Raw genomic sequence first — 18,045 nt, 5'->3', positions numbered from 1 at the left:
CAGGTACAATGACAGGTGACACGTTGACAGGTACGTTCTCTAATTGACGCTGCTCATGTCTGCGTGTGTAGGGAAAAGAAGAAAACATTGATTATGGCGGTGCGTACGACTATCTCAGCATCTCATGAAAGAAATATTGTAACCAGCCCGTCAGTCACCCATCCAGCCAGCCATTCACCCAACCAGCCAGCCCGTCAGTCAGTCAGTCAGTCCGTCTGTCTGTCTGTCTGTCTGTCTCTCCTAATGACTGACCAGCAATTTCTTACCGAGTCCTGAAATTTTGCAAGCACTCTGAAATCTAGTGAAGCCAATTTACTGCCCGCCTCTCCCCGCCTCTCACTCACCAAGTCCTCCGCGAAGGCTCCTGTGGTGAGGCTGATTGCAGAACCATCCCCACGTGACCACAGTGACGCCAGCACAACGCCACAACCACGGCTACAAATACTGACGGACCCCAGCAGCCCCCAGGGAACGCCGGTGTGTTTGTGCTACGTGTGTGTGTGTGTGTGTGTGTGTGTGTGTGTGGGGGGGGAGGAACGGGATTATTGCAGCCACTTTTTTGTTTTCTTCTTTCTTTTTCTTCTGTTCTCCCTCTCATTCTTGCTTCCTCTTGTTCTTTTTTTTCTTTTTTTTAGTCCTTTTATTCCTCTCTTTTCCTTTTTCTTTTTTTGTTTTCCGTTATTAATATATCCTTCCTTTCTTTCTTCTTTATTTCTTTTCTTCCTGTCTCTGTTCTTTGTTTCTTTCTTGTCTTCCTTTCTTCATTCCTCTGTTCTTTGTTTCTTTTACCTTTTCTGCCCTGTACTCTCCCTCTTATTCTTTCATTCCTTCCTTCCTTCCTTCCTTCCTTCCTTCCTTCCTTCCTTCCTTCCTTCCTTCCTTCCTTCCTTCTTTCCTTCTTCCTCGTTTCTTAGTCTTTTTCCAGTTCTCCTTCCCCAATACACGTGATCTTCCTTGTATCTATTCATTCACTCTCCATATATTCTTTCCTATCTATCTAAACACCCACTCCCTGTATCTTTCCTTCCTTCCTTCTTTCCTTCTTTCCTTCTTTCCTTTTCTTTTTTCTTCCTCTGTGTTTTTCTTTTGTTTCCGTCATTAATGCATTCCTCTTTCTTTTCTTCCTTCTTTATTTTATCTTTTTTCTTCCTCTGGTCTTCGTTTCTTTTCTTTTCTTCTTCTTCCTTCCTTCCTTTATCACAACACACACTTTCCCTCTTTCGGTCTTGTGTTTCCTTCTCTCCCTCATCATTAATGCATTCTTCCTTATTTCCTTCCTTCCTTTTCTTCTTCCTTCCTTCCTTCATCTCACACACACACACACACTTTCCCTCCATCCTTCAGCCTCATGTTTCCTTTCCCCATTTTTCCTTATATCCTTCCTTTCTCCTGCTTTTAGTTTCTTTCCTTCCTTTTTTTTCTCTTACATCCTACAGCTCAACCCACATTCTCTCCCTCCCTCCTTCGTTATGTTTCCTTCCCTCCCTAAGACGTCAAGAAGGCATTTTTCCCCCCCCTGGCTGTTTACTTTCTCAACGCACGCCGCGGCAGAAGGATGGACGTAGGGAGTGAGTGGTGGAAAGCAGTGTGTTGTCCTCGCCCCAGAAACAGATGGAGACACACAACAAGGAGGTGGTGGTGGTGGTGGTGGTGTGGAAATTAAACGCTATCTGGTGTTTCTCGTTCGTGTGAAAGGAAAGGGAAATTAGTGGAAATAGTGGAAATTTACTCGTTTCTTTTCTTTTTCTTTTTTTTTCTCTTTTTTTTCTTTGTGTTATTGTTATTGTTGTTTTTCTTGTTTTTTTTCAGTTTTCGTTTTCTTTTCTTTCTATTTTTTTCTTGTATTTATTGAGATTGTTAATTATTTCTGTTCCATTTTGATCTAGTTTTTGTTAAATGTTAATGTAATCTACGGATCTTCTCCTCCTCCTCCTCCTCCTCCTCCTCCTCCTCCTCCTCCTCCTCCTCCTCCTCCTCCTCCTCCTCCTCTTCCTCTTCATCTTCGTCTTCCTCTTCATCGTGTTCCCCTTCGTCAGTGTTTATGAGGAAACATCAGAATTGCAGATTTCATTCCCGGATGCAATCAGAACATCATAAAGATTTCAAGACTCACAGGACTCTCTCTCTCTCTCTCTCTCTCTCTCTCTCTCTCTCTCTCTCTCTCTCTCTCTCTCTCTCTCTCTCTCTCTGAAGTGCATATTTCCCCTCGTTTTGATTGTAAAGTAAACCTGAGGATGTTAGTTTGTTTTTCCTTCTTTTTTTCTCCTTTTTCTTTCTTTTCCTCTCCTTTATTTCTTTTCTTTAGTTTTCCTTGTTCTATTCACTTTGATTTTTCCGTTTCTTGTTTTCTTTCTCTTCTTTCTTTTGGCTTCATGTCTCGAGTTTTTTTTCCTTTTCTTTTTTTTCCCTCATTCGTTATCCTTATGTGTCTTAGGTCTCTCTCTCTCTCTCTCTCTCTCTCTCTCTCTCTCTCTCTCTCTCTCTCTCTCTCTCTCTCTCTCTCTCTCTCTCTCTCTCTCTCTCATTATTTTTATTCATTTATTTATTATTTTTTTATTTCATTTATTTATTTATTTTTCTTCATTTTTTATCTAAGTCTATCCTTGAATGTGTCCGGTTCCATTATTTTCTTTGACGTATTTTTTCCTTTCATTTCCTTTTTTTTTATTTTTTTTTTTTTTTTTTTTTTTTTTCCTTACCTTCATTTTCCTTGCGTGGTTCAGACAGGTTCCATTTTTTTTTTTTTTTTTTCCACGTTTTCTTTGTTGATGAGTGAGCGGGACAGGGACAGGTAAGCCAAGAACACCTACCAGTTGATTTATTGCGGGGGGGGGTTGTTTTAGCTACATGGTGTGTTGATTTGGGTGTATTGTGTTGTGTTTAGTAGTAGTAGTAGTAGTAGTAGTGGTAGTGGTGGTAGTAGTAGTAGTAGTAGTAGTAGTAGTAGTAGTAGTAGTGGTAGTAGTAGTAGTAGTAGTAGTAGTAGTAGTAGGAGGAGAGAGGAGGAGGAGGAGGTTAGTGGAAATTTTAGCGCTTCTACTACTACTACTACTACTACTACTACTACTACTACTACTACTACTACTACTACTACTACTACTACCATATCACTTCACGCATTTAACTGTGACTCTCGAAAAATAGTTGAAATATTAGTGAAAGTCGCTACATTGAAGTGACACTCTAAACAACAACACTAACACTAATAAAAGTAATAATACTAATAAAAAAATAATAATAGTGATAAAATAACAACAACACATTATCTTTTCACAATACAATGCGGTGTGTGTGTGTGTGTGTGTGTGTGTGTGTGTGTGTGTGTGTGTGTGTGTGTGTGTGTGTGTGTGTTTGTTTGTTTGTTTGTTGACCTGTTTGTTTTCCCTCCGCTAATCTCAACAGGGGGGAGAAAAACATGGAACACAGAGAGGATGTATTTGTTTGTTTTGTTTCTATCTTCTGTGTGTGTCGGTCTCTGTCTCTGTGTGTGTGTGTGTGTGTGTGTGTGTGTGTGTGTGTGTGTGTGTGTGTGTGTGTGTGTGTGTGAGAGAGTGTGTGTGTACACGTACAATGAATTCTAGTGAAGAGGCTCAGAGCTCTATCCCTTCCTCCTCCTCCTCCTCCTCCTCCTCCTCCTCCTCCTCCTCCTCCTCAAGACCTCCCGCATTCTCTCTTATCTGTCCGTCAATGTTGAAGTGGCTGAGGGAAGAGGAGGAGGTGGAGGAAGAAGAAGAGGAAGTGGAGAGAAGAGAAGGAGGAGGAGGAGAAGGAAGACTGGAGAGAGAAAGAAATTTTAATAAGTCTACTTTTGTTTACTATAGTAGCAGTAGCAGTAGTAGTAGTAGTAGTAGTAGTAGTAGTAGTAGTAGTAGTAGTAGTAGTAGTAGTAGTAGTAGTAGTAGTAGTAGTAGTAGTAGTAGTAGTAGTAGTAGTAGTAGCAGTAGTAGTAGTAGTGGTAGTAGTAGTAGTAGTAGTAGTAGTAGTAGTAGTAGTAGTAGTAGTAGTAGTAGTAGTAGTAGTAGTAGTGGTAGTGGTGGTAGTAGTAGTGGCAGTAGTAGTAGTGTAGTAGCAGTAGTAGTAGTAGTAGTAGTAGTAGCAGTAGTAGCAGTAGTAGTAGTAGTAGTAATAGTAGTAATATAGAAGTAGGATAAGTAGAGAAAGATTGATAGAAAGAAAGAAAAATAGAAACAAGAAGAGCTTGTGTAGTCTCTCTCTCTCTCTCTCTCTCTCTCTCTCTCTCTCTCTCTCTCTCTCTCTCTCTCTCTCTCTCTCTCTCTCTCTCTCTCTCTCTCTCTCTCTCTCTCTCCCCCCTGAAGCGACACCGCGAGGCATGTTTCTGTGTGTGTGTGTGTGTGTGTGTGTGTGTGTGTGTGTGTGTGTGTGTGTGTGTGTGTCCTTCATCGTCTTATTTATCACCACCACCGTCATCACCACCATCATCATCGTCATCGTCATCATTTCACAACCTCATCTGACGTGACACTCCGCCTCCTCCAGGATGATTAGTGGAAGTTGTAAGGCTGAGTGAGGGAGGGAAGGCTGTTATATAGTAGTAGTAGCAGTAGTAGTAGTAGTAGCAGTAGTAGTAGTAGTAGTAGTAGTAGTAGTGGTGGTGGTAGCAGTAGTAGTAGTAGTAGTGGTGGTGGTGGTGGTGATGGTGGTGTTTTTTCTTGTTCTTGTTGTTCTTGTTCTTCTTTCTGTTGTTGTTTTCATTTGTACTTCTTGTTTTTGTTGTTATTGTTTGTTGGTCGTGTTTTTTTTTTTTTTTTTTTTTTTTTTTCTCCGCATTAATCTTGTTCTTTCTTCTTTCTTCTTCTTTTCTTTTTCTTTTTCATTTTCTTCTCCATATCCTTCTCCTTCTCCTTCTCCTCCTCCTCCTCCTCCTCCTCCTCCTCCTCCTCCTCCTCCTCCTCCTCCTCCTCCTCCTCCTCCTCCTCCTCCTCCTCCCCAGCAGCAGTAACAGTCACAGTAGCGAAAGACTAAAAATGAGAAGCAAAAAGCAGTCATTCTGGTCGTGGTGGTGAAAACAACACCACGCAGTCACTGTTAATGGCAAAGGTGGTGGTGATGGAAGTGCACAATAATGGTGATGATGGTGGTGGAATGGTAGCAGTGGTGATGTCATAACTCACCACAAGACGATCAGGAGAAACAAGACACCACACACCACCATTTCACCACCACTTCACCACCTACCACAGTGGCGACCTAGATATTAGTGGTGGTGGTGGTGGTGGTGGTGGTGTACCTTATCAATAACAGGGAGCAGCATTAGGGAGAATGTTTGTGGTAATAGTGGCAGTGGTGGTGGTGGTGGTGGTGGCGGTAGCAGTGGTGGTGGCGCGCCAGAACACAGGGCGGCAGTGTGGCTGGCTGTGGTGGAGGGAGAAGGAGGTGTGGGGTGTTCGCTACTCACTCTCACTCACTCCGTCTGTCTCACTCTCTCACTCTCTCTCTTCCTCGACCAGTGTGTGAAGAAAATTAAGTTGAAATTTAAGAAACGGTGAAATAATTGACTGTGTGTGTGTGTGTGTGTGTGTGTGTGTGTGTGTGTGTGTGTGTGTGTGTGTGTGTGTGTGTGTGGCAAAAGTATCGACACAGGAAACACTTACGAGATATATGAGTGAAGAACACCTCCTGCCTCGTATTTCGTGTAGTGGTGCGTTGTGGTGCCTCAAGTGTGTGTCTGTGTGTGTGTGTAGTGCGTCCCTGGTGGCTGCTGCTGGTGGTGCCGAGTGCTCGTTAGAAGTGCTAAGTGAAGTGAAAAAAGGAAGGAAACAAAGCGTGAAGTGAGTAGATAAAGAAAGAAAAGTAAAATGTAATAAACAAACGAAAAGAACGAGTGAGTAACAAAAAACTGCTGGATTTCTAAATGTCACGTTCAACGGTTAAAAGGATGAGATAACTACTACTACTACTACTACTACTACTACTACTACTGCTACTGCTACTGCTACTACTACTGCTATTACTACTGCTATTATTACTATTGCTATTGCTACTGCTATTGCTACTACTACTACTACTACTACTACTACTACTACTACTACTACTACTACTACTACTACTACTACTACTACTAGGTACGAGGTATACCAGGTACCTTGGTAGCTAGCAACAATACAAAGGCTGCATAGGCGGCAAGTGAAGAGAAAGGCATTAAGAATAACAGAAGAGAAGAGAAGATCAGCTGAGAATAATGGCCAAGAGAAGAGAATAGGAGGAGGAGGAGGAGGAGGAGGAGGAGGAGGCTTAGGGCAGGTCTTATTAGGTAACAGTGTTTATTATATCAAGTATCAAAGCACTTGCACCCTGGAGAGAGAGAGAGAGAGAGACAGACAGACAGACAGACAGACAGACAGACAGACGGAAGGTAGATACAGCAATAGGAAGACTGGCTATAGCTAACTCTCTCTCTCTCTCTCTCTCTCTCTCTCTCTCTCTCTCTCTCTCTCTCTCTCTCTCTCTCTCTCGCTAAGCCTAATCTGATGGAAAATTCTCATGCACCGTTGATTACTTAATATAGCACACACACACACACACACACACACACACACACACACACACACACACACGGATGTTTTTAGTCGTGGTGTATTTCAACGTTCATAAACAAATAAAAAAAAATAAAGTATCAGTTTTTATATATGGTCCGTTTATTATTATTATTATTATTATTATTATTATTATTGTTGTTGTTGTTGTTGTTGTTGTTGTTGTTGTAAAGTCTGGCGCTGTATGTTTGTTTGTTTGTGATTCTGTACGGAAACATGAATTTTGGTACATACGGAATCTCTCTCTCTCTCTCTCTCTCTCTCTCTCTCTCTCTCTCTCTCTCTCTCTCTCTCTCTCTCTCTCTCTCTCTCTCTCTCTCTCTCTCTCTCTCTCTCTCTCTCCTATTATGGTGATTCTTACTTTTCATCCTCACACAATGCACGAGAGAGAGAGAGAGAGAGAGAGAGAGAGAGAGAGAGAGAGAGAGGCGGAGTGGAAACAGTGTAATAAGTAGATTAGTAACACAATAACCTCATTTTACTCTCCTTTCCGTTCCCAATAAATGAGAAGAGAATCGTAACGTTGTGTGTGTATAGTTGTGACATTCCTGTAGTGGCGGCGGCGCGGTGTGTGTGTGTGTGTGTGTGTGTGTGTGTGTGTGTGTGTGTGTGTGTGTGTGTGTGTGTGGCGGACTATAGGCGGTGAATAAAGGTAATCGTCTCTTGTTACTTGTGTGTAGGATGAGTGTTTTATTGGCGCTGGTGAAATGTGATGCACGTTTTTATATATTTATTTTTATAGTGACTACTACTACTACTACTACTACTACTACTACTACTACTACTACTTCTGCTGCTGCTGCTGTGCTACTGTTACCGCTAACGCTACTGCTTCTGCTAGTATTAATTATGTTACTCCTAATGCTCTTGTTGGTAAAATTTATTGTTTTAACTGAATGTTTTAAGTTTGCTTGTAAAACACACACACACCTAAGCATTACTCCTGTACTAAACTAGACTTCCCAGTGTGTTTGTGTGTGTGTGTGTGTGTGTGTGTGTGTGTGTGTGTGTGTGTGTGTGTGTGTGTCTCCATCCTTGAACCCCTCACTTTAGCTGTACCTTACCGTGCACCCTCCCCTTCACCTGCGTGCATCTATAATAGCATCTTAGCACCTTAATCTTTATCTCTAAGCATAGTATATCTTTAGCTCACCTGCCTGTACTACCTTGCCACCTACCTACCTCTCTATCCTCCCTTCCCCAGACACGCCCCAAGCCCCGCCACTCGCCAGGAGCCCCACGCCCCTCTCCCCACCAAGGCAGACGACCCCCCTTCCCTTGCGCTGGAGGGGGCGAGGACTGGCGGTGGTGTCGGGGGCTGGGGGCGGAGGCAGTCTAGTGGCGGGGTGGAGGGGGAAGAGGGGAAAAAGACCCCCTCAGCTGCCGGGAGTCCCCCCTCCACCCCTACCCCTGTGGATGCTGCCCACCTTTCCACCTTACCTGGGAAAGACTCACCTGGAGAGACTAATTTACCTGAGGAAACACCGGTACTCGCAGCCACACCTGGAAAATTACCTGTCATATCAGAAACCACACCTGCACAGACCGATTTACCTGAGCAAGGCCAATTAGCACCGCCTGGGAAAGCCTCACCTCCTCGCACCACAAAGTCCTTAGCGAAACTTATCCTACCATCCAAAAGGCCGAAAATCATATCCTTCTCTGACTTAACAAACGCCCTTGGGATCCACTCACCGCACAGGGGCAAGACCAGAGGCTCCTCCTCCCCACACCTGCCCTGGAACCCGTCACCTTTACACGGGAAATTACCAGAGGAAGGGATGGACGCCGAGCTGCCTGTCCCCGAGCACCTGTCCTGCCTGTATGACGTGGTGAAGGCGGTCAAGAATAGGTGAAGTGGTCCCGCTAGCTGGCGTAGAGGGCTTGAGGGAGGGGTTGTGATGTATGAGAGAGAGAGAGAGAGAGAGAGAGAGAGAGAGAGAGAGAGAGAGAGAGAGAGAGAGAGAGAGAATCATTATTATTTTTCTTCGTGAATAGTTACATAAAACTTACATGCAAATATTTATCGAGTTATTATTATTATTATTATTATTATTACTACTACTACTACTACTACTACTACTACTACTACTACTACTACTACTACTACTACTACTACTACTATCATCCTCACACACACACACACACACACACACACACACACACACACACACACACACACACACACACACACACACACACACACACACACACACAAGTATACACAAAGACGTATATTCACGTACACAAACCTCACAGTATTCATCGTGTGTGTGTGTGTGTGTGTGTGTGTGTGTGTGTGTGTGTGTGTGTGTGTGTGTGACCTTTGATAATGTAGCGTGGTGTTGCCTCCCTGGTGGTGATCCGTGGGTGGCTTCACGCGGCTGTGTGTATCATGGAGACAATAACGGCGTGGTGTAACGTACGGTGTGCCCTTCCCCTTCCTTCCCTCACTGCCTCCCTTCCTTCCCTCATTGCCTCCCTTTATTCCCTCTCCTTCCTTTATATCTCGTATTCTGAAACATTTCCCAGCCTCACCTCATTGTCCTCCCCTTGCTCCTTAACTCTTCCTCTTTTTCCTCCTCTTGCTTCTTTCCTCTTCCTCCTTGTTCTCCTCTTGCTCCTTTCCTCTTCCTCCTTGTCCTCTTTTCTTTCCCTCTTTCTTCCTGTCCTCTTTTTCTTCCTCCTCTTTTTCCTTCCCTCTTCCTCCTTGTCCTCCTCTTTTTCCTTCCCTCTTCTTCCTCCTCCTCGTTTTTTTTTTTTTTTTTTTTTTTTTCTTTTTCTATGTTCCTCCCCCTTCGTCCTCTTCCGCGTCTCACCTCCACTACGTTCAAAAGGGTGTTAAAGGGTGTGCTTTCCTCTAATGCCAGATGAACAAGGTTTCTTCATTAATAACAAGGGAAACAGTCTAACCCGGCGTATCATCCCTGTCACCTTTGAAAATAGTGAAGTGTTTCAGAATGTGGGTGTTGATTGCGACTTGTAAACACATCAAACGCTCTCCACCTTGTATTGTCCCTTTGTGATCAGATTGTTGCACTTATCCCTTCACGGAATTTCAGAATTTTTTTTAGAAATAGATTATCTTAGACGACTTTTTATTTTTTCCTCATTTGTAATCTTTTCTTTCCCGTAATAATTAGTGTTACTTATTTTTCACTTTTTTTTTCATTGCACCTTTTATTGTCATCATGAGAAGTTTTCATTTACGCCAGAGATTCTTTAGAAATGAATTACTTATTATTTTTTTATCTTTCAATCTTTTCTTCTTCATTCCGGTAATAATGGTAGTCACTTATTTTCACTTCCTTTTCACCCTATTGTGTCTTCCCCTCTTTGTCCTCTGCTGATAAGTGTGAAACTAATGCACGTCCTTCTCTCTCTTTCTCTTTCCAGCAACGAGAACTTGTCAGCGCAGGAGATTGAGGTAAGAACAAGGCAGGAACGGAATTGAATGTTTGAGAGGACGGGAAGGGAAGAGACTGTACTTTGAAACACCTCTGCATTCCATCCCGTCCCGCACTACTCTCAAAGGGCTTTACGTATAGTTGATGCAACACGTGTTTCAAAGGATGTTTCTACGCTTCTAATGACAGTTAAGCTATATTTCTAAGGACGTATTTACGATTTCTAAGGATATTTTTACATTTTCTAAGGATGTTTTTGCGGTTCTAATGACAGTTAAACATTTCTGAGGATGTATGTATAGTTTCAAAGAATGTAGTTGCGGTTTCTAAGGATGTTTTACGGTTTTAATGACAGTTAAGTAACATTTCTACTCAACTACAAGGAAAAACACTTTCAGGAACCCGACTGACCATTTGAGTAGCCTTTGGAAGTAGTGTTGGTGAGAGCATGGCCACAGAACACAGAGGAAAGACAGATAGGGAGAGAAACAACTTGGGTAAATGAAATACTTGATAATCATACAAGACCATTTGGTACTCGTGGTGTGATGCAGGTATTGGAGCAGGTCATGGGCGTGGCTGGGGGGCGTGAGTAGGTGACGGGGGGAAGTCTGACACAGTGGCTATCATTCAGCTTTAAAGTCTACAGCCTCTCGTGATGTGCAGCGCAGGGGTGGACATGTGTGTGTGTGTGTGTGTGTGTGGAAGGACTGTTATGACATTTGTGGATGTGATAGTTGTAGTTATAGTTTGGGTGATGGTGGTGGTATGTAGTAAGTAGGTCTTAGTTATAGTTGTAGTTGTTTAGGTCATTATGTGATATCAGCAAGGAAAATGTTTCTTATTAATTGTAAATAGTAGTAGTAGTAGTAGTAGTAGTAGCAGTAGTAGTAAAAATAACCATTCATTTTATATTACGAGATAGTGTATATTAGTAACATCTGTGATTTGTGTAGTTAGTCTATTGTCAGTTTGTTAGTTTGTCAGTCACTCAGTACTAGGAGCCATGAGGAGTAGTAGTAGTAGTAGAAGGGACTAGCACTCTCAGTAAACCCTCTTTTTCTCACATTTGTAGTTACCCACGGACAGTCCCCATCTTACGTGAAAAATAAAAGAAAAATTAGTATCAAAAGCAGCAACATTAGTAGTAGTAGTAATAGTAGTAGTAGTAGTAGCTGTAATAATAGTAGTAATTGGAGCATTGACTAATCCCATTATGGTCCATCAACAGAACAAATTCACGCAGTTGTCCCTGGCCTTCAAGACTGACCGCCTCACCCTGCGTCAGCGCCTGGACCTGCAGCAGCGCCACCGAGACACAGCAGAGTCCAACCTGGAGAATGAATTTAAGCACCTCAGGAGTTCTGTGCTGGTGCGTCCTTGTCCTTCCTCTCATACTGCTCCTTCTCTTCTTCCTCTTGTTCCTTCTCTCATTCTTCTCTTCCTTTCCTCTTCCTCCTTGTCCTCTTCTTTTTCCCTCCCCTCTTCCTCCTTGCCCTTCTCTTGTTCCTAACCTTTGTTCTCTTCTTTCTTCTCGTATTCTCCTCTTCCTTTCCCTCTTTCTCCTTGTCCTCCTCTTGTTCCTTCCCTTTCTACCTCCTCTTCATCTTTCCCTCCATCTTCCTCCTCTTTATCCTTCCTGCCATCTCCCTTCTCTTCTTCCTCTTTATTGTCCTCTTATTCTTTCTCTCCATCCTCCTCCTCCTCCTCCTCCTCCTCCTCCTCCTCCTCCTCCTCCTCCTCCTCCTCCTCCTCCTCCTCCTCCTCCTCCTCCTCCTCCTCCTCCTGCATTCCCATACCCTCTTGACCCATCTCTTACCTCCAATCCCTTTCCCCTCTTGAGCTGCCCTTTTTGTTTCACCTTTAATTATACTCTCTCTCTCTCTCTCTCTCTCTCTCTCTCTCTCTCTCTCTCTCTCTCTCTCTCTCTCTCTCTCTCTCTCTCTCTCTCTCTCTCTCTCTCTCTCTCTCTCTCTCTCTCTCTCTCTCTCTCTCTCACAACTTTTCCTTCTAATCTTGCTTCACCATTTCTCCTTGCCCTCTGCTTCCCTGTGATCCATCTTCTCATCCCACACTGCTGAACAAAATGAAGGTATTGGTTAGGTAGTGTTCCGTCACGTAACAAGACAGTGGCGGCAATGGTGGTGGTTGTGTTGGTGTCAGTGTTGGTGATCTAATTTCTCGTGTGTCTTCCCTCCCGCCAGGCACTACATGCAGACTGCATGGACTCGGAGCTGGTGGATGCAGTCACACAGGTTCGCCGACACCTGGATGTCCTCGCTGCATCATCCAACAGACTCATCTCCACTTCAGAGGTACATCATTAAGGTTGTTGTCATTTGGTCCTCTCCTCTTGATGCTTAACTTTCATTGGTGTTGTGGATTTATGCATTATGTGTTGACTATCCTCTTATTTTCTGTCCTTCATTCTCAATCGCTCATTCCTACCCCATGCACATTGTACCAGATTTCTTCCACTCTCTCTTATTTCCTAACACGTCCCTTCCCCTTGCCTTAATGCCTTCCCCCTTGCCCCTAGCAGTCTTATGTCTTAGCTGCAGCCATGTGAGCCTGATGTCGCTGCACCATAATCCAATGCAAACTGTTCTTCTTGTGTCAGGTGTGGGGCGCCGTGCAGCAGGAGTGGCGGGTGTCTCGTGCCCTGGAGGTTCTCTTCCTTCATGTGGACAATGTCAAGAGGATGTACGAGCAGGACCATAAGGAGCTGGAGGAGCTGAGGCGGTGAGGACTTCTGTGTTGTTGTCCTTCATGACATAGTGTGTGTGATGCTGGGTCACTACTCATTGAAGCTTTACTGGAGTACTTTGATAACTGCATGAGCCGTAGTGTCATCCATGAATACAATGCAAGAAAAAGTTTGAATAGCATGAACAACCAAAGTTTCCCCAGTCAAGTACGCATAACTGGAGTGAAGTAGAACATGTGGCAGATTTGAGCAGTGTACATTATCTCAAAGAAAGGCACCATGAATATACATTAGGAAACATTTAGAATAATCCTTCATTTGTTCTCTGTGTAGCAGATCATCCCACTGTGCTTCACCATGTCGTATATGCGACACATCACTTTTCACCAGTCCACCATTGAGTGTGTCTTGCATGAAGCAAGTAATACATGACTCACTGAGGTGCATTTTGTCCCACAGTTTGCTCAAGGAATGCCAGATTGAACTGCCGGGTCAAGGTCAGCTTGCCAATGGCCCGGGGGGCAACAACCAAACCTCCACAGACTCTCCAGTTGCCAGTAGAAGACTGAGGGCTTTGAGTCTGGCCATATGCAGCACCAGGGTGGGTGTGTGTGTGTGTGTGTGTGTGTGTGTGTGTTTGGAGGGGAGGTTTTCTCAGCAACAAGTAAGACATTTTATTCACGGCTACTCTCAATACCTTGGTTCTTATTTTCATATGACTCAAGGCTACAAACATTCAGTTTATAAAGTTTACAAGCTGTGAATGAAATTTTTAAGCCTTTTTTTGTTTGGAAATAGAAAATTCACATTCGTTAACAGAAATATAAGGTTGTCCTAAAAATCTCATAAATACTTCAGGGTAAAAAATTAAAGGCTACTGATTGTAATTTACCAACAATAGTCACTCTGTACATTAGAACTCAATCACATTCATCACATTCTCTCATTCACAACCTGCACCACACTGTTTCATCACCATGTGTAAGCCTCACCACTATGCCTCTCCTCCCACACCACACCTCCTCCTACCTTCCCATCTCCCACACCTTCACATTTCTCCTATCTCCCCCCACACTTCCACATCACCTTCCTCATCTCCTCATCTCCCTCACCTTCACATTTCCCTGACTCCTTCCTCACCTGCTTATCTCCTCCCACAGGCTGCACAGTCCTCAGAAACCAGGCGAGTCAGTGTTGCCTCCTCCTCCTCCTCCAAGAGTTCTGCCAGTGGCTTTGCAGGAAGTGCCAGATCGAGGAACCGCCGTGCCTCCCTCATGCCAGATCTCAAGCCCTTCAGGGAGCTGGCCGGCTTCACTGCTGCTGCCCTCACTGCCTCCAGGGAGTCCTCTTCTTCCTCCTCTTCTGCAAGTGGCCTCAGTGTCCCCAAGGAGAGTGCAGAGGAGGGAACAGCGAGTAGTGCTACCACTTCTGGGTGAGGAACTTGCAGAAAGACTCTCTCTCTCTCTCTCTCTCTCTCTCTCTCTCTCTCTCTCTCTCTCTCTCTCTCTCTCTCTCTCTCTCTCTCTCTCTCTCTCTCTCTCTCTCTCTCTCTCTCTCTCTCTCTCTCTCTCTCATTTCCTTTATTGAGTATTCTTTATTTCCTTTGCACTTTTGTTTACCACATTATATTTCTCAGCATCTCTAATGGCAACTGTGGTGGTTCAGTCTGTAGCAGTGCTGGCAAAGCAGCAGTGCTGATTTTATGATGATGGTGCTAAGAATGTAGACCCTACAGCTGTACACATTGGCATTATTTTGACTCTTGCAGGAGGTGGAGCTGCAGCATAACAGAGGAAGTCAATGAGAGTGGGGAGGAGGACGCTGGCAGCACTCACGACACCACCTCCAGCACTACCTCCAATGCTGCTGCCACCACCGGCAATAACAACAACAATGATGACGACGATAGCACCCCTGGCCTCCCTGGCCTCACCCCTGCCAACATTGCTGCCCTGAGCCACCTTCACCCTGACTTTCAGCTGGAAGACGACCTCCTCACTGACTCAGAAGAAAGGTACTCAGGCCTAAAGAATTATAGAATTAAGATATTTTTTCTTTTCTTTTCTTTTCTTTTCTTTGATCACAAGTCTGAAGAAGCATTGAAATCAAGGACTGATGATTTGTTTTGCAGGGACAGTGATGATTCTGACCATTCAGAAATAAGCCAAGCACCATCAGAAGAGCTCAAGCCTTCCCTACCAACCTTTCTGGACAGGTTCTGGGCCAGATCAAGACCCCCACCGTGAGTGTCTTCCCAGCACTCTTTGTAGCAAGTAGTGCCACATGTGCCTCATTCTGACTGCTGTGTGTGGATGTGTGTGGAGGCTGTTTAGGGTTGCAGTGAAGTGGTGCAAGGTGTGAGCAAGTGTGTGAGGATGTGGGGATGTAATAAAAAGTGAAAGTGTGAGAAATAGGAAAGAAAAAAAGGAAGTTATAGAAAGCCTACACAAATTTCTTTCCATACACTGGGCTTGTAGAACGTGGCTGTAGTGAAATGACAGACATTTACAACTTGTAGTAGATTAATTCTCAACCATACTTTACCTACTTTGGTCAGCCAGCATGATAAAAAGGTAAACCTTCCATAACAGTCAATGTACTTAAGAAGTGGCACTGCATGCCCATCACATAGTAAGCTGACAAGCTGTCAGAAGATATGCATTTGGAAAGTCACCTCTATTTTTATTCAAGCTGTAGAATGATTGGTCATTTGCCTTATGTGCCACAATAATAATGTGATGTATGACATTTGTTATAGTGATGATAAAAAGTAATGCAGATGTGTGTGTGTGTGTGCATGGCTTTTCAGATGGGTGCTGGTAGCTGTGGAGGGACTGATTGGGTGGGCCAAGGGAGGGCAGTGGCCATACTCCCAGCAGCAGACGGTGCAGGGGGCACGGTACGCCTTCACCTCCCTGCTGCTCCTGGTGGCGGCACTGTTCCTGCTGGTGACCCTCTCCTCAGGGGATGCCAGCATCCCACAGCCTCGCCACCCTGGCTGGACCACCATGAACCACCTCCTGCATCCCTTTGTCACCCTGCGCTACCTGCAGACGCCTCCCACCTGACCCTCACACCTGACTCACGGCTCACCTGCCTGCCGGGATCACCACCTGCCAGCACACTCCACACAGAGGACTGGCAGCGCTGCTACATCCTGCAGATGAACTGTTTTATGCATTGTTTTTAGTGTTTACCTTCGTGCTGATGTGAAGTAATATAGCAGTTTTATTTATCATGTATAATTGTTTCACGCTTCCTTTTGTTCATCATGCCTCATTTTTATATTTTTCCTCATAGATTTGTTTCATTACTTTTCATAATCATTGAAATTTGATTGTAAATGTGCTATAGGAAACCAAATTGAAAATGTGTGTGTGTGTGTGTGTGTGTGTGTGAGTGTGAGTGAGTGAGTGAGTGAGTGAGTGAGTGAGTGTGGGTGTGTGTAATCACTTCCAAACTTGCCAGTGTATAATAATGAAAAGATCATTATTTTTCACATTCATCTCACCACACTCAGCAGGTGTAGTTTCTTCCATCACCTTTCACCAGTACAGCAACAGTACCACTGTTGCTTCAGAGATGCAGGGCTCCATGTGGGCAGACTTCAGGTCACAGCAGATGGCAGGCACCTCATGGTCATATTCATGAAATCTCAAATTTTTATCTTTTCCTCGGTTTTTCTGACATGTAATTTTTTGTAGATATTTTGTTATATATTCCTTGCTTTATCTGTTGTCCAGATATCATTATCATGATGAGTTACATCTCAGGCTCAGATAATATTCAACACCATAAAATGTTCTGCCATCTCCTGACAATGTTATTTTTTTTGCAAAGGAAAGATTTAAAACAGTATTTCCTGTCAGTTTGAAATACAGGGAAGTGACTAGTGAGTTTTTAAGAGACAAGTGCTGTGTGTCACAGCACAAAGCCTGGAGAGGGCTGTGGGGATGTGACTGTGACAGACTCAAACAGGTGGCAGTAAAGCAAGGAAAGTGGATGTCTTCTTTGGAGTGAAGTGATTTTTTGAACAATCTGGATGTGCTTTTCATTTTGCCAGTGTTAAGCAGACAAGATGAGAAGCAGTCTTTAGAGAGTAAACCATGTTTGAACATTTGGCAGCCTCCTGGAGCCACACAGTCTTCCTCTTTCATCTTACTGGAGGAGCAGAGTTGTATGTGTATATCAGGAAATGCTGCCCCTGTACATTTGATAGACTCCAGCAGCCACACAGCCTCTCTATAAGTCACTGGAGGTGCGTTAAAGTTTTTTTTTTTTTTTTTTTTCCTGCTGCTGCTTTTAGTTACTCAGATAAGAAAGGAGAGGCTATAAAATCCAGAGTGCCATGTATTGTGAAGTACTTTATTTATGTTTGAGGAGTATTACTCACTGCTGTCATGATAATGGAGGCTTATTTTTGTCTTCCTTTATTCTTTTATCTTTTAGGAGAAGATGCAGAGAATAAGTTGACAACATAGTGTATTGTTTGAGTTCTCAGAAGAATGCCAGTTTTAGGAGTGAATACAAGATTATCACATTGTTCATTTCTGACAAGTATCATAGGGAGCAATATGTATTTACTGTGATAACATACAAATGAAGTCATGTATATCAATAAATTTATATGATGAGGCAAGTGTTTCTTTACTATTAGGAATATTGGTAATAGTGATGATAATGTATCATTCATTAAAAGTGCAGCAGAGTGACTAAGTTGGGTCACCTGAGGTGGAATGGTGAGGCAGTGTGGTCTGGACTGCATGGCTCAATCAGCCAAGGTGATGGTAAACAAACACTGCTACCAACCACCACCAAATTATACTCATGGCTTATTTCATTAAATGCATTAACAATAAATGTATGAATATGGAATAATATTCCCGACATATAAACTCATACGACAAATATCATTAAATTAATAACCAATTTTCTAGTTTCCTGGACAAGAAAGATGCACAGGTGAGAAGGTGTGTGTTTATTGTTTCCATGATCTAGTGATGTACATATAAGTAGTACTTTCAAGTTGTGAGCACCAAATGCCAAAAATAGGCAGACTTTCCCAGTGGCCAGGAATGTAACCCCCTCCCCCATTACCATTGTTTTCTATGGGAAAATTGTTTGAATAATGAGACGTCTCCAGGAATGTAACCCTCACATTAATTGATAGTTGATTATAGTATATATTTCACACAACATTAGGTGATTTTTTTTATTGAATAAACAAACATCTACTGTGTGTATCAAGAATATGTGATTAGGCCATAGCATTAAAAGGTTGTGTATACTGATGTAGAGCCTTTTAGAAGTAGTAGAGGCTCACTGCAGAAGTGTTTCAGAGTAGGGGCGAGCCATAACAGACTGGAGCCACTGGTGG

The 18,045-nt window shown here is 43.4% G+C and overlaps 1 protein-coding gene across 7 annotated transcripts in view; it reads left to right on the top strand.

Moving 5' to 3' along the window:
* The window catches only part of LOC123501150, a 162,390-nt gene extending 145,088 nt beyond the window's left edge, over positions 1–17,302 (top strand). For 6 of the 7 annotated variants that reach the window (XM_045249736.1, XM_045249737.1, XM_045249738.1 and 3 more), the window contains 10 exons: positions 7,759–8,406; positions 9,951–9,981; positions 11,193–11,333; positions 12,166–12,276; positions 12,582–12,703; positions 13,128–13,269; positions 13,829–14,100; positions 14,437–14,682; positions 14,800–14,910; positions 15,478–17,302. In XM_045249736.1, coding sequence (XP_045105671.1) covers positions 7,759–8,406; positions 9,951–9,981; positions 11,193–11,333; positions 12,166–12,276; positions 12,582–12,703; positions 13,128–13,269; positions 13,829–14,100; positions 14,437–14,682; positions 14,800–14,910; positions 15,478–15,736 — 2,083 coding nt within the window. In that variant the 3' untranslated portion in view covers positions 15,737–17,302. The remainder of the gene's footprint in view (positions 1–7,758; positions 8,407–9,950; positions 9,982–11,192; positions 11,334–12,165; positions 12,277–12,581; positions 12,704–13,127; positions 13,270–13,828; positions 14,101–14,436; positions 14,683–14,799; positions 14,911–15,477) is intronic. The other variant, XM_045249740.1, reaches the window with a different exon arrangement.
* Positions 17,303–18,045: the final 743 nt, after the last annotated feature.

This window comes from Portunus trituberculatus, chromosome 9, assembly GCF_017591435.1.
Source record: "Portunus trituberculatus isolate SZX2019 chromosome 9, ASM1759143v1, whole genome shotgun sequence".
In the NCBI taxonomy this organism is placed as follows: domain Eukaryota; kingdom Metazoa; phylum Arthropoda; class Malacostraca; order Decapoda; family Portunidae; genus Portunus; species Portunus trituberculatus.
Note: the sequence above shows the minus strand (reverse complement) of the source record. Positions and strands in the feature narration are given on the sequence as shown.